This window comes from Hyposmocoma kahamanoa, unplaced genomic scaffold, assembly GCF_003589595.1.
Source record: "Hyposmocoma kahamanoa isolate Upper Pololo Valley unplaced genomic scaffold, ASM358959v1 262, whole genome shotgun sequence".
Taxonomy (NCBI): Eukaryota; Metazoa; Arthropoda; class Insecta; order Lepidoptera; family Cosmopterigidae; genus Hyposmocoma; species Hyposmocoma kahamanoa.
The window spans coordinates 270,075-286,297 of record NW_020653765.1 but is presented as its reverse complement, the minus strand read 5'-3'; the positions used below and the strand labels follow the sequence as shown (position 1 = coordinate 286,297).

Below are 16,223 nucleotides of genomic sequence, written 5' to 3'. Positions count from 1 at the left end.
GCTTATGCACTTATTTTAAAAAGCAGACCTTTACAGTGGGTGCTTTTCGATTAAACGCCTACCTCTAGTTATAATCCGTTTCTTAATTAACAGAGAAAGGTAAACAGTCATACTGATTGTACAGTTTTAAAATTTTTGTGAAATGAGATGAGATCTTAAACTATGGATTTTTTTCCATCCTCTAAGCTGGAGATTCAGATTTTGACAAATGTATGACACCTAATTATAAAAAGTAAAAAAGTGGAAACGTCAAAAATGATTTTATCTTCCCTCGTCGACGAAATTCTGTTGCAATTAAAATTTTTAGCATCCAAAGCTGTTCTAAATTATATAGGATGTCAGTTAGCACGTCTAGTACTTATTAATTTAAAAAATATCAACGTAATCATATAGAGTAAGTTGCCTGTACCTACTTGCCAAAGTTTATGGTATCTTAATCCAAAAACTAAATACGTGAAGGGCACCTAAGTCTTTCATTCATAGAAGCCTATAACGACCTCCTTGTTTTATTCTCATCACATAGATCGAACGCTGTATCACCACCTCGTACCCAACGTGGACAACATCTACATTACCTCAATATGGATTTCAGTACAACTCAGAAAAATGATTTCCAGTGGCCTTTTCCGAAACCTGTTGTTGGGAGGTAAAAGCGCCTGCCAAATTATATGGAGCATTTAGTATGACATTACTTTTCTTAGATCAACTTCTGACCAACGATATTGATGATGAGATTATTAACAAAGTACTAAATTCAGAGTCAAAAGCTTTAAGTCACAAGCCCGTAATATTTAGCAAGTCCAAAATACAAAATAGGGTGCGGTTCGTAATATATAACAACAAATGACGTATTTTTAGTTGATATAACGCTCAGTAGATATAATTAATTAGTGTTATACAGACACATATTCTTGCAAGTTAGAAAGGTCACTGGGTGTAGGTAATAGATGATTGATATAACAACTTTCAATCTAATATGCTGATAGCATAATGTTCATTTTATATAAACACTTCAGATATAAAATTCACTGAGTATAATGTATTTTAAATATAATTCCACTGGTGTTTAGGAGCAATGGTGAATGAACCGAATTTGTTTGCATTTGCGAGTTGATTCGACCTCCTCCTGTGGGTTTAGTTTTGGGTTAATACATGGCAAAGCTGCACGAGCGAAGCGAGCGCAGCGAGCATGTCGTAGCAGCGGCCGGCGAGTGCCAGAACCGAATTTGTTTGCATTTGCTAATGGGTTCGACCTCCTCCTGTGGGTATAAATTATGTAGGTAGGTATTACTAATGAACGACTAAGCATAACGAGATATTTTGTAGGGTCTCTCTTATGCTCGTTCTCTATGCGTAATATCTAATGAAATATTTAAATAAAAGGATTTACCTACACAACTAGAAATAAAAATTAATATGTATATAAACAGTTATTAAGGGATACGTATTAATACTCGTAGGTCATAAAATAATTAGTAGTTTTTAGATCGCACAACTAAAATCAGAATAGGTATTCGTCAACGTATATTTTTACGCAGGAAATATTTAGATCTTAAGGCTCAACGCACACTGGCGCAGAGTCGAAGCGTCGCGTCGCGTCCTGTTTTTCAACTACAACCCACGGCGACGCGCGTCGACGCTCGCATAAGTGCGCCCGGATCACGGTGTGATAGGCGTCTGACGCCTCACTGCGCTCAAGTAACCGCTCGACAACCAAGCGTCGACGCGCGTTTCCTTATTTGCATGACACAAATTTGTACCTTAGTAATGGTAAAGTAGAGATGAACATTATATAGGCGAAAAACACGACGCGTCACGACTTTTCGACTCAGTGCCAGTGTGAGTTGAGCCTTACAGTGGCCATTTTGAAACTCGTTACAGAATGCATTTTTAAAAGGTTTTTTAAATCATTTTAAGGCAGGCAATTCGGATAAAGGCAGTGACTATCTGATACTGTACTGCATTAAACCAAAGGTTTAGGTAACATTATTGTCCATAGCCCATCATCTTGCGGTCTCTAAGCGTGTTGGTTGTTTTATATTACCTAAGTACCTATTTATTTGTCAGGCCATGTGAACCTCCGAGTCCCAACCCCAAGCCACCTCCACGTCCACCGCCAGTAACGCCGTACTGTCATTGTGATTCGCATTCCTACTCACCAAGAGAGGAACAGTACAAACAATTGCTTGAAAAGGAGCAGAAACTATGTCAGGATTATGAGCAGTTGCGGAAACAGGTTAGTGTAATCATGAATGTGAAGTAGTAGAGTATACGTAGAGTACCGTTGGATACAAAAATCTTTTTTTATTTTATTTATTAGGTAACTTCCAGTAATCGTTTACTTGGATGAAACATGATAAAGCTAGGCCTGTCAAAGGCTAACCAGTTGCATTTGAGCCATGAATTGTAGTATTGATATTGACTGGTTAGTTTAAGTGTTGTGCGTTATGTATCTAAGGCAGATTTAGGTAAAGTAATTCTATACTAGGCGGCATGTCGATTCTCTATCGAAAGGTAGCCGATTTTTTGTTACCGTTTTGTACATTACCGTGATCAAAATGTTGTAATTGAACATAGAAATACAAAATTTGACCTGTAAAACCGTATTTTTATGCTACTTTCAAATTTCATACATCAATAGAGGAACGGGAGAGTAATTCATGTTCATGGTTGCGAGAATTAAAAATACCTACCTGTGCCGCATACTTAAACAAAAAGAAAATGACGGTAACATTCTAACTAAAGTGTTTTGTGTTTTTTTCTTTGGTTTTTTCGTCTTTTCTGTATTTTGGTCGCGAAAATGAGTGATAGTGAAAAAGCGATAACGAAAATACAATAATAGACAGGTACACATTCAAACACATAATCAGAAGTTCAGTAGACTACTATTAATGTGCCTGAAAAACAATAACATTTTCTTTTTAACACGTCAAATATTACTTTTAATATTCATTAATATTTTTTTACTTTTTCTATTACGCATCTTCCTCTCTTTAAGTATTTTATTATTTCCTCACATTGTTTGAGAAAAATACTATACCTACATGCCTCGGCGGGAACACAAGGCGTCGCTGGCGCTCGTCCCTTCCCTCCATTATTTCCCGGCCTCTGCAATGATGTACTATTTCTACTAACACTTAGTAGCGTGAAATTATAAGAATTTCGTAAATACTAGAAGATCACGCGTTGACACGTATCGGCCGCGTTTGCTCCTGTTGGCTTGCGTCATTGCGTCAGAGATAGCTACAAAGAATAGAGAACACGAATACGTGACTGCCTACTACTGTATGCGGAATCCCTAAGGGCGTCTGCTGCGTGATGCGAGAACTGCGCTCTTGTTGTCTCTCGATAGTCGTAACATCGAGGTCAAACATTTGATATCTTCATTGATTTCCCAATCGATTGAAGTGCCTGTATGGTGAGATCCATATTATAATTCAAGTATCAATATCTGGAGCATGTTTGTCATCGTCTCAAAGCTAAGCGGATTGATAACAAAGATTTATCCAAATAAGGATTTAAAATGGCTGTTCCGTGTATAATTTGACGTATCTTTATAAAATGATATTCGTATCATCGTAAGGCATAAGGCTACATCATAAACCATCTCTTAACTTGTCGTGAAGACAGAATAGGGATGCACGATTTCTTTTTATTTGAATCGATTTTTTGGATCGTAATGTATCATATGCCTTTTTCAAATAGTATTCAAAATTAATTTCGATGAAAAAAATAATTTTGACACCCTTTTTGGCTTCAGTCGGTTTACGACTTTCATTTAGAGTAATACCTACTAGCCAGTGATAAAAGACGGTTAGATGACACAGAAGTAGCTACATTCGCCAAATATTGTGGATTTATTGCTTAGATGTTGCCAAACTAATTTTCTTGCAGGTCAATATAAAATAATGGTTTAGAAAGAGACTGTTTTGTTTAAATTATGAATAGGATCTAGACTATTCGATTCGCCTTAATATTGAATCGATTTACTTAAATGACGTTGAATTGAATCGATGCAAAAAATCGCTAAATTGTCTTGACTTTAATCGATTTTCATAAAAATCGAATCGTAATGTGCATCCCTAAGATAGAAGAAGCAATGGCGAGGTTGTAGCATTCAGAATACGTTTGGAAAACACTTTGGTATATTTGACATGTCTGTATGCGTCACTACTGCCAACTGTCACGTCACCTGTAGGTGGTGTGTCTCCAGCAGCATGTAGTCGGCGTGCATTAAGTGCCTTCACTTTGAAGGCGGCACTTCACATGGCTGTTCTTGTTCAAATTGGATGTTTGGAAAAATATTTGACGTATAACAAATATGCTGTTACTGACAAAAATGATCGTCTACGTCTACATACTAGAGCCACATAGTGTGGACGAACCCTTTGATGCGCGTCAAGAAACTGATCAGCGTACAGTAAAGCGTGTTTGATGTTTCCTGTGTTTGTCAAATAGGCAAATGCTTTGCCACACATGCTATCTTCACTCGTTGACTGTTTGCCAAAGATATCTATCAAATACGCATATACATATAGCCATGTGAAGTGCCATATAAAACCAAAAACCTATACGGGTTGTATCAATTTTTACAGGTGTATAAATTTTTCGGGAATGCTTTAATCAGTTATTGTTAAACAACTTTCCGATCAAATCTGATTTCACTCCAAAAACGTGTAGTCAAAACATTTGAGGCTAAATTTAGTTAGTTAAAATATGAATACATACTTTCATTACAGGCCTATGTAGCCTAGTTGTGGCCCACCACACTTAATACCTTCGGTCTGTATTTCCTACTTACTCAATCTAACCGCGGACCTAGTAGTTCCTGATCTGTGAGAATCAGGTAACAGCAAAAGCTTTATCCAGGTCATTCTAGTGTATTTTATACACATTGCTACCTTAGAACACTAGCTATTGTTTTCTCTTATGTCATAAAACGTATTGTTGCCGCCCAAGATTTGCAGGGTAATTACAAATAAGTATAAATCTCATAACTGATACTGCCGTAAGAATTTATAATTGTTTCTTGAACAAATATTTTTTATCCTAATATATAAAGATTTTAGGGAGACGCAATCTTTGACTACCTTTTTCACTTGAATGGTTTTTGATGCCTTGTTATGAGGTTTTTTAATTATAATCATAATTTTATTATTGCTCTTAATATCAAAAAAGAAATAATTTGTTATTCTTCGACTTCTTTTAGCTTATTGGCGGTGGCCTTGGCCTTTTTTAGATTTCGCCAGTATCTAAAAAAGGTGTCATTTAACATTTAATAGCCTCTGTGGCCGAACGGTTACTATGCTGGTCTGCAACGCAGAGGTCCCGTATTAGACTATGGGCCCGGAAGAATATTTGTATGGCCTACATTTACATATTTCTTCCATGTGTTTGGGTGTAATTTGTGGTAGTCTATGTTTGTGTCCATGGCACTCGCGATACAGGGTGCGGGGCTATGAGCGTGTGTGTTTATTATTATTATATTCGTTTAGTAATTATAAAGGCTTCAACAATGACTTAGTATAATATTGCAAGAAAACACAAAACGAACTTAAAAAATGTTTCATTATTATCTACACAATGTCAGTTTGACAGTGACAGAAGATTGTTTACATTTTTGGTCTCCAATTTCATCTTAGAGCAATTCTATGTTTGTGGTCCAAAACCGATAGGATCGTAATATACCACCTAGACAAATAAGGACCTACCACCACCAGCACAAGTTTAAATCTGTCGTTAGCTTGGTACTCGTTACTGGCAACGCTGTCTGTAAGACATAGGCAATTATAGATAACCTCTTACCATAGACAAGTTAACGTTTTTTTTACCAAATTACAAATGAGTTGCCGTCTAGACATAAGAACTGAAGCACGGTGAGAATTAACGAGCATGTACATTGCAGTCGTAAAACATTGATTACTAGCCCAAAGGCAATTACAAACAACTGTGGAGTAATCGATTTATTTATCGAAATCGTTAACTTCGAACGACATTTTTTATGATTTAATTTTAGGTCATACATAAGCTGTTGAAACCTAAATATGACAACATAGAGTTTAGGTAAATATGATGTTCTTACACATTATTCAGTTTCTTACTCTATCGATAAAGAATAAGCACAGTTACCTACTTCAGTAAGTAAATACGTGTAGTCACAGTATTCTTAGTCGGAGAAAAAATTATCAAAATCAGTTTAAATTGGTAGTGCCTCAAAGGCATTTCACGACTGACGCGACGATGATGACGACGATCAAACAGGGCTCATTAAAGTTCGGGACGTTGACATACTCCAAAATGTATGTTTTATTTCTAACAGTTATCTATTTAACTTGTCTCTACCTCTGATTTCAGATGGTGGACGTTACCAATGATATCCTGGACCATCCCTGCGATGATCTTGACTCCAAAATGTCGACTATGTACCAATCCACGTATAAAAAAAGATGTGAGTTTTCATTACTTACGTATTAAATGCTTGGTGTACTTACTTTTTTATTGTAGGTATCTGAATTAAAGAATTTAAAACAAAGGTTCGGAGTGATAATTATCACGATAATTATCTTGATAAATATACCTTGATAATTATGATTATCTTATATAATTAACTGGAACAATAAAATGCTACCACTATCATAGTCGTGTCATGTTTTTGTATCTGGCCCTGTACTCTCGTTCTCCGTCCAACATCCGTCCGAAACAATTACAATGAAATAAGTAATACTTGACCAAATTAAAAGACAATGTCAACTATAAAGCTTCATTCGCATCATGCGTAGACCCCCAGAGACGTATTTGGTTACGTTTGGACGTGTTAAAATGTCAATGTAAAAAAATATGAATATCATGATGGTAAAACATGATATTTAATAAAATAAATACTACACAATACGTTTTTTCAAATATTCTGCTTTGGTTAGAAGTAATTATGATCATAATCATAATCATAATCATATCATTTATTGCTTTATGTGGTACAAAAGGTCTTAAAGCCATTTCAGCCACATTTCAACATAAACCCCGTAAGGGCACTGCAATTAACTTACTTCACTATACTAATATTAATACTAATAGGTACACATAAATTCATGCCAACTTAACTTACTATACTGTACACATAATATCATGTACTTTTACTATTTAAATACTCTTTTAGGTCATAGAAACAGTTCGAGAGCAAGTAACATTTCAGAGCATTTGCGAACATGTAATTATTTTCAATGTTTCTTATTCTAAGAGGTATTTTGTTATAGACTCTTATGACCATATTGTGTGTACCCGAGCTAACAATTTCTAAATTTGTAAAAGAACCAATCAATTTATTTCGCGGTCTCAAATTACCTACATAAGGATTATCACTTCCTTGTTCAAACAAGTGCCTGTATTTTCTTACAAACTTACCAATTTCAAATACGTATATAGATGTCAAAGTCAAAACGTTCAAACTAGAAAAATGTAGTCTACAAGTATCTGTTTCCGTTATGTTTGCCAATACTCTCATGCATTTCTTCTGCAGAATAAAGAAGCTGCATGAGCACTTTTACCCCACAAAATGATACCATAAGTTAGCCAAGCTAGCGCATAGGCGTAATATGCAGACAAAGCGATTTTTAAATTTGTAGGTTCATTTTTAAATTCGTATAGAGCATATGTGAACCTAGATAATTTTCCAGACACCTTATCTACACGGCATTTCCAATTAACTTCTGAGTCAATTTCTAATCCTAATAAATTACACGAATCTACACATGTTATTTTACTATTTTCATATGACAAATCGATTTTCATTGGTGGTTTTTAACATGGTTTTACTTGGATTAATTTAGTTTTCGTAAAGTTTAATATTAAATTGTGATCGGTTAACCAGTTTGTTATTTGTTTTAATGTAATATTTAATTTTTGTTTTAATTCGTCACTATGGATTGCTTTGAACTATTATAGTAATGTCATCTGCGTAAAGTATGGTTTTGTCATCTAAAAGTTTTGGCAAATCATTTATACATGTATTAAAAAAAGGATACAGCCCGAAACACTACCCTGTGGTATTTAATTTATTACTACTTTTTTCTGTGATCTGTAAACTGTTCAATATTTTTTACAAAAATCGTAGTGTTGTGTATCTACGAATTGTTTTCGATTCTGCAAGTATGAAAGAAACCATTTGTGGGCTATTTCGCGTACGCCAATACCGTGCAATTTTTTTTAAAGAATTTCATGGGATACTCTATCATATGCTTTGCTCATATCTAACAACAATGCAACAGCATATTTGCGGTTATTAATTAGTCTAAAGTTTCTGTGTTATATGTATATAGCGCATATAATGTTGATCTTTTGTTACGAAATCCATATTGACTGTCATCGTAAACATTACATTTTTCACAAAATGAATTTAAACGCTTTGCCTTTGATTCTGGAATATACATAGAATTTTGAAACCCATCTCGTTATTATTCACCATCATCATCATCACCACCATCATCAACAGCATCATCATCAACCCTTTTATACGTCTTACTGTTGCAAAAAGTTTATGTTAAATAAAATTATATTATATTACCGTTAGGTTAATAATATTTATGCGATACATTACACGCCCGGAAGAAACGCAATTTAGTAAAGAGGATTTTTATATAAATTATTATCTCATCGTCATCATCATCATCATCATCACCAAGCCATTTATACGTCTCACAGTTGGGTCTCCTCTTAGGCGAGGATTTAGGCCATAATTCGCCACTCTGACCCAACTTCACACGTTTACCGAGTGTTGTGAACCTTCTTCGACGTGCAGGTTTCATCTCAATGTTTTCCTTCACCGAAAAACTCGTGGTTTTCAAATGAAGTTTGCATATAAATTCCGAAAAAGTCGGAAATGCCTGCTTGGCCCGGCAAATAAAAGAATCGTGATGCGAATGAAGCTTCATACTTGATACTTGTTTTTTCATTTGGTCGAATATTACTTATTTGACAGTAATTGTTTCGTATGGAGATCGAGAGTAGACCCCCAAGGCCAGCCTCGCATCTCCGAGTTTTTCGGAATTTATATGCGAACTTCTAACCAGTAGGCTACCATGGCTTTATTTTTATTTTGGATATCTATTATTATTGTTATTGATAGTGGAGTATAAAAACAAGACGAGTGAACGTCATGATATTCAATAAAAATACTCATCCCGTTTTTCAGCATTCCCGATAACGGATTACCGTAAAATTATGGCAGCAGTCCAGTCTAACGCGCCAATCCCCATGGAACCTCACCGTTTGGGTGCACTACGTTGTTACAAGGATCCAACCAACTTCTCAGACAAGCCACCGACCGTCCGTCCAACCATTCATCCACCACCTAAAGTCCATACTGGAGTTTCACCACTAACTCTGACCACGTACTTCACTCCGTTCCCTGGGAGATCTGAATATATGGACACATATAGTGCCACGGCCAAAGCCTGTTGGATGTCAATGCAAAGATACAAGGAACCAATGCCGTCCACCAGAAAACGTGCCGATGACACTTGTGTGTAAATTACAAAAAAATGAAAAATTTTATGAAAATGGTAAGTGGAAGTGTTCTTTTAGAAATAACTGTATCTTCGATGAAAAAAGATAATGTTATTACCATAAAATAAAAAGTGTAAAATGTAAAACTACGAGTGTTCCAAAAATAAAAGAGGGAAGGTGTTTCCTTTGTTTTATTGAGTAAATAGCCATCTATATTTTACGATATTCTTACTTATTTCATTTGAGTCGATTACAATTTGGAGATTTTAAAATAAATAAATGCTGTAGAGAATTATATAATCCCCTGCGAAAACTTTAAACCTGAAAAATAATTATTACATAATAAATTATCATAACTTTAAAAAAAGTTTGTGGAACACCACTTTTAGAGGTGGAACATTTCCTTCAAATTTGAAAGGAACCACTATTGAGGTACCCCCTTTCCAAGAATCATCGAAATCGGTTCACAATTGAAAGAAGTTGGCAGGGAAGTACTGCCAACTTACCTATTTCTGCCGCCAAGCAATAATGTCAGCATTAGGTTCTTTGTGGGACTGCAACTGTTATGGACAAGCGTATAGCTTACTAGTAAGTGCACGACTTATTCGTTTCGTCACTTGATTTGTAAAAAAATACAGTCAAATTGAGTACGTCCTCTTTTTTTTGAAGTCGGTTGACAATAGTCTTTGTAATGAATGCGTATGACATTGTAAACAATTTATTTTTGTCCTAAAAACTTGGTGTTCACTTAAACACTTCTTCTTCTTATCGCGTTGATGCTTCTTTTATTTTTAGGACTATAATATTGAGTTTCAGAAACGTTCTTATCTTTACTGCGCTATCCGTGACCGCGTAGAGATCTTCCCGCGTACAGGTTTTAGGGCATGAGGAGCACAACAGCATATTTGCTGCATTCAAATGTGCTGTTGTGCCCCTCAATGGTGCATGGACTTTGTTGGGGCACCGCAGTAATATCGGGATAAACTAGTATTCCTGGTCTCTGCTGCGACCTACCTGGGTGCGAACTCTATTCAAGGACGTAAACATTGAACTATGATGATAGGAAAATTATAAAAACTGTCATAGTATGTAATGTCAATTGGTCTAAATCAGGGTTTCTCAACCTTTTTCTAATCGTGGACCGCTCTTACAATTTCAAAGAGCCCACGGAACTTTTCCAAAAAAATTAAAAAGAAGGAAGGCTCGCGAGTTACATTGACGGGCGTCTTGCTTGCTCCAATAATGCATGGCCGTCAAAGAGTGCCAAAGTTCAAAAAGGTCACACGCACAGCACATTACCTATTTATTTAATTTTATTTATTAATTAATTTAATTCAAGCCACATGCCTTATATAAAATATACCTTAAGGACTAACATACATACAATAATAATATAACAATATAATAAACTAAATATCTAATTATAATAAATCGAACGAATTGCACTTGTCGGCGTCGTATGGCGCAATATGGTATCAGATAACCGGCCGCGGAATCGCCGATGCATAATATCCTTTGACCAAAACTCTTGCATCATAAAGTTCAACAGCTGTTCAGTGGGCACTCTCAACACAAACGAATTAAAGTTCACATTGTGGCAGGACTCCAACCGATCGACACCCAGGTGTATTTGGCTTTTAACTAGATGTACTCCACTATCTCCTCAGACTTTGTGAAGTAAAGTAGTCGCAACAGGTACAGCAGCGTCGTCTGTATAGCCGGACGCAGCAAAAAGTTCGATCCTGTCGGTGCTGTGCCACACAGATTGCGGCTGGTGGGCTTCCTCTTCCTCGTCCCCACCTTTGTGAAGCCGTCCTCGTCACACCGGTTCGTCTGCCTCAGTGGTTTTGCAACTTCAGAGACGGGCATAACATATTGTATACCAATTTTAATATTAATACATTATGTTAGGTAGGCTGGCCATGGACCCCTCGCGTTCATTACACCCCTCGTCCATGGACCACAGGTTAAGAAACCCTAGTCTAAATAGATGCAATTTCCGTGAGTTTTATTAACTCATATTATATTACAACAAATTCCTGATTTTACACAAGTTTTAAATCTTTTTTAAACCTTCAACTTTTAAAACCTTATTATTATTTATTAATTTTCGTCTAGCGTCATGCGAGGTGTCGTAGGAAATACCTGTAAATAAAACAATTTCTCACTCATTCCATACGATATATAGATGTAATTTATTATAAATAGTAAAACGTCCATGTCTTGTCATTGTGACATCGTGGTTTACATATTAACACATCTATGTGTAAAATCACATAACACGTAACTTCTTGTAGTGTAAAATAATATTCGGTAACACTAGATTTTTACGCCCATTGCTTTAACTGGTGAGAGATCTGTAAGTAATAAAATAATTTGTGTATCAGAAATACGTACTTGAAAGTAGGTAAACTAATCAGTGCATTTTTGTAAGTATAATTGACTTTACGTATGTAAAAATTACGTTTGAGTAGTTTTGTCAAACGATTTACTATGAAAATCGATCACTGAATATCGTCCAGATTTTGTGTGTTTGTGAGTGAGTTACTTTAGCTGAACTAAAGAATAATGTGGACATTCTCGTCTACAAACCCCGGGAACTCTCGGAATTGATTCTATTTATTTGCGTATTATTTATTGAAATTTGAGTACACTTTCGACAAATTATTATTTCCTATTAAGTATTTGCTACAAATTATTGTCTCAATTAATAATATTGTAGTTGCGTTTGATTTTAGACACTTACGTATTTAAATACCTATATTTTTAGCCGACTTCAAACTATGTTTTTTTTTGTATGTATGTAACGCGATAACTTCGGCATTTGTAAATCGACATCGATGATTCTTTTTTGTTGGAAAGAGGGTAGCTTAGAAGTAGTCCCATTTAAATTTGAAGAAGAAATTCCACCTCAAAGTGTTTCAAACTAAAGGATGAATGACTTTTGAGGTCAGTTTTTAGTACTCTGTACTGAGATTATATCTTTAGAAAATACACAGTAAAAAATAAATTTTATACGCATTGATGACGAAATGGGTATGCTCATACCAAGGAAACGTTCATATTTTAGGCAAATTAACTCTCTTAATTACTTACTGGCCATGAAAGCAAATTAAGAATAAATTTATAAAGAAAGAGATTACTCTCAGTCTTGGCTGTATGGCGCATTAGTGCCTTTGCCTTTTCCAATTGAAAAAACAGTACCAAAAAAAAAATAATAATAATAAAACAAATGCGATTCGCTCTGGACCTTTTGGAGGGAAAAGTTTCGTTTTTATTTTGACTTTCAATTATTTTGTGAAATCTAGTTTAAAGTGGAATAGGATATTGCTATTGTGCCTTAATCGCAGATTAAAACGCGAAATTATACGAATCTCGAACTAGAATACCCGTAGCGGCCCGTTTTAAGGAATCCCGAGTCAATCCAAGCACGCCGCCTCAAATTGCCTATCCTGTTTGTGGCGGCCATATTTACAGAAACATAAACTTCATGTTTAGGCCGATGGCTTTGCGAAAGTCTTAATAAATTTAAAAATAAAAAATAAAACAAATGCACAGTCAAGGCATATCAATTTTGGTACTTTGGATTTTGCACCGTTCTTCACTCGTGCCAATGACCCTGTATAAGAAGCAAAAAGTTAAACAAAAATATATTGTTTCTTATAATTGCTATCTATCTATTATCTATACTTCAGTTTTTTTAGGTATGATAAAAACTTGAGTAGGTAGTAAACATTGCCAAGTTAAAGGATCTACGCTAATTTGTTGCGACACGTTAAAGTACCAACTTCAATCACAAAGAACTCGCACATATATGTCAGTCGCTTTTGAGTTACCTATACTTTTCCAGTACTTACGTACTCGATATACGTACATACAATTAGTACAAGAAACATCCACCTTTAAAACCTCACTTTAAGGCACCTTGTATCAGTACTTGTGCCAACATTTCATAATTCAAAAGTTACTTATTTTTTATAATTCATTATTTTTTATTTTGATAATATACAGGTAAGGTAAAAAAGACAACGAAAACTTAAATACTAGAAAGTAAAACTATGATTTTTAAATTATATGAATTAAGTTGGACAAGGTGCACAAGATGCTGGCAGTGTTCCCCCTTCGTATTGCTATGCTAATGCATTAAGCAAGGTAGCTGCTAGACCTTGGGTTTCCCAGACAGTCTATTAATTTTTTGTATAATTTTTAGAACAGATGAAGGGCACTGGGACGCTACGAGCCAAGGGTTTCGACTCCAAAGGCTGTAAATAGGTAGTCGGAGCCGAGATTCTGGTACTTATTACTTTTATTCTTTGCGCCAGCTCAGTCCAGAAATTGTTATGTTTTTCAATTAGAAACTGCGACCAATCATTGCAAGATTTCACAGTGTTTAACATTTATTGCATATGATTGTGTGAGTTTGGCGACACAGCCGCGGTTCCGATAGTAATCGAGGTTTAAGGCCCTTATGTTGTTTTTTTGTTCCGTGGATCTCATAATAAGCACCCAGACGTAATTAAAAACAAAAAAACCCAGTAATAATTGAGCACAGATATGCCTGTTGTATTAATTTTTAAGTGTTTTTATTTTCCTCACTTTCTGTATCTGATGTCTGTACATTGTGTCATAAATAAAAAATAAAAAAATATATAGACGTCGAGCTATGGAGACCACCAGACCCGTTACTCTATATCATATTTTTTAAAGTGTGATCGAACTCTGGATCAGTGCACCCTACGGACCTTCCGAGACATCTCTGGAAGGATGAAGTCCAAAAGACCTTGAACAGGAGTTGAATGTGCTCGAATGGTCGGAATTTATAGAAGACTGAAACTAAATTTTTATTTATTTGCTCACTCATGTCAGTCATGCAAATCTTAAACTTAAGTGCACAATCTATTAGAGACTGACACTACATGCACAGTAAATTATAGCAGAGTAAAAGGAATTTACAAAAAGAATATATATTAAACATTAAGTAACTTTGTAACAAAAAGTGAAACTGCTGAAATCATGTGAAACTAAAACTAAAAATAGAAATACGTTGACAGATAAGAGTTTAAAAAGGTGACGACATTACGCGCTTGGTTTTTATTGCAGAGGAATAGGAATCAATCGTTTCTTTATGACCATACAGCTGGCAATTTGCACCTAAAACAGTCCAGCAACGGCGTAGTTTGATGTCAGAGGCGAAAATCCACTTCGGGTCGCTAAGCCAGCGAAGTAGGCAAGTTAATAATTAACTCAGAGCTTTGAGAAAATAAGTTTGTAACAAAATACAGATATACGACCAAGCTAAATAAAGAAGTCAGTCTGTAAAGCACTATGTGTAGGTATTTATTATGTATAAAAACGGGGCACAGAGCTAAATACTTAACACAGGATCTAATACAACATTACAGCAGAAAAGACGCGCATGAAAACTACTTCTAACTGGAACCGGTGTTAAACGCGGACTCTCGAATACTAACTAGAGCGTGTGGGGTGCGGGTCGGTAATCACGCATAAGACGAAAGTTACCGCAAGTCGTTTCGTTATTACCATATTTGGCCATGAAAAAGTTATATTTTGGCAAAACAGGGTCGATGGCGAGAAGCGCCAATTGCATTCGGAAATGCTCACTCGAGGATGGGTGCTCGTCGCGATATCGGGTAGGAAGTTTATGCTTCGGGCGCACTAGGCGGGATTGATACGCTATAGATACTAATTATAGATACTATCTCCAAAAAAAAAATGGCGAAATGATTTCTGAATATAGCCCTCAATACCTCTGACATAAAGTTCAGTAAGCTGTGGTAAATTACCTAAAGTTTGCTCTTTCATATCGATCGTAGAAATAACACGTTCTTATAACTTTAGTCATTGTTTTGATAAAGTATCGGAATCCTTTGTTATCTTCTAATGTTATTGTATCTGGACTTGCAGGATCGTAATCTATAATTTCTTCTCCCATTGTTTCTGCACAATCATCAGTTATCTTGTTTGAATATGAGATAGCTTCTTATGAATTTACATGTTTTTCAATTGCTGCTCATGTGGAGCCTTACTTTCTCAAACTCGTATCTTAAAGCAAAAAGTATCTGAAATGCATTGTATATACAAATTTTGCAGGCTGATTTGACATCATATTTCCTTCATATTCACACACTGGATTTTACCTATTCTTAAAGTAACGCATCCAAATTAACACCCTTGATAAGGAATTTAAAATAAATGTAAAGTTTTGCCATCTCCTGAATTTTCTCTTTTTAAGATACGTGTTATATAACATTTATATAACATTACGAACATTTTTTTGTATTTAAAAAAAAATTATATATGTACGGACAACGGCACATCTTCTTTCAAGCGTAATATTAAATTGAACTCTATGCTAAATGGCTATGGTTTCAAGTGTAAAAGTCAGTGCGATATTTACAGTACTTACTATTTTGTCTATCTATGGTGCCAAGCATAATTAATATTGTCGCAAATTTTTGGACTCTATCAAGAGCTCTGGAATCGTTCTAATATAAAACAGGCAATTCTTTTTGGATACCTACTTCGATTACTTTAAAGGTATTTTAAATATGTAAACGCAAAAGAAATCGGTACATAACAGTTCTTTATATTCAACGATAAAATTAAAATAAACATCCCACCTGTAAATTATGAATTTTTTAAACACACAACTTCAAAGTATTAAATAACTAACTGTTTAACCTCCTCCAACGCAAAAAGAG

At 35.3% G+C, this 16,223-nt stretch overlaps 1 protein-coding gene across 1 annotated transcript; it reads left to right on the top strand.

The window, feature by feature from the left end:
- Window positions 1–523: 523 nt before the first annotated feature.
- On the top strand, window positions 524–9,649 carry LOC113228919. The gene is made up of 4 exons (XM_026462363.1): window positions 524–646; window positions 2,068–2,236; window positions 6,355–6,448; window positions 9,188–9,649. Exons 1-4 carry the CDS (start codon window positions 582–584, stop codon window positions 9,523–9,525), a joined length of 666 nt encoding a protein of 221 aa, XP_026318148.1. The 5' UTR covers window positions 524–581; the 3' UTR covers window positions 9,526–9,649.
- The last annotated feature ends 6,574 nt before the right edge of the window (window positions 9,650–16,223 follow it).

Excerpts from the sequence above, each read along its gene's own strand:
- LOC113228919 (XM_026462363.1), top strand. The coding sequence starts at position 582 with ATGGATTTCAGTACAACTCAGAAAAATGATTTCCAGTGGCCTTTTCCG. Across the intron at positions 2,237-6,354 it reads ATGAGCAGTTGCGGAAACAG|ATGGTGGACGTTACCAATGA; the intron begins GTTAGTGTAATC and ends CTCTGATTTCAG. Across the intron at positions 6,449-9,187 it reads ATCCACGTATAAAAAAAGAT|CATTCCCGATAACGGATTAC; the intron begins GTGAGTTTTCAT and ends CCCGTTTTTCAG.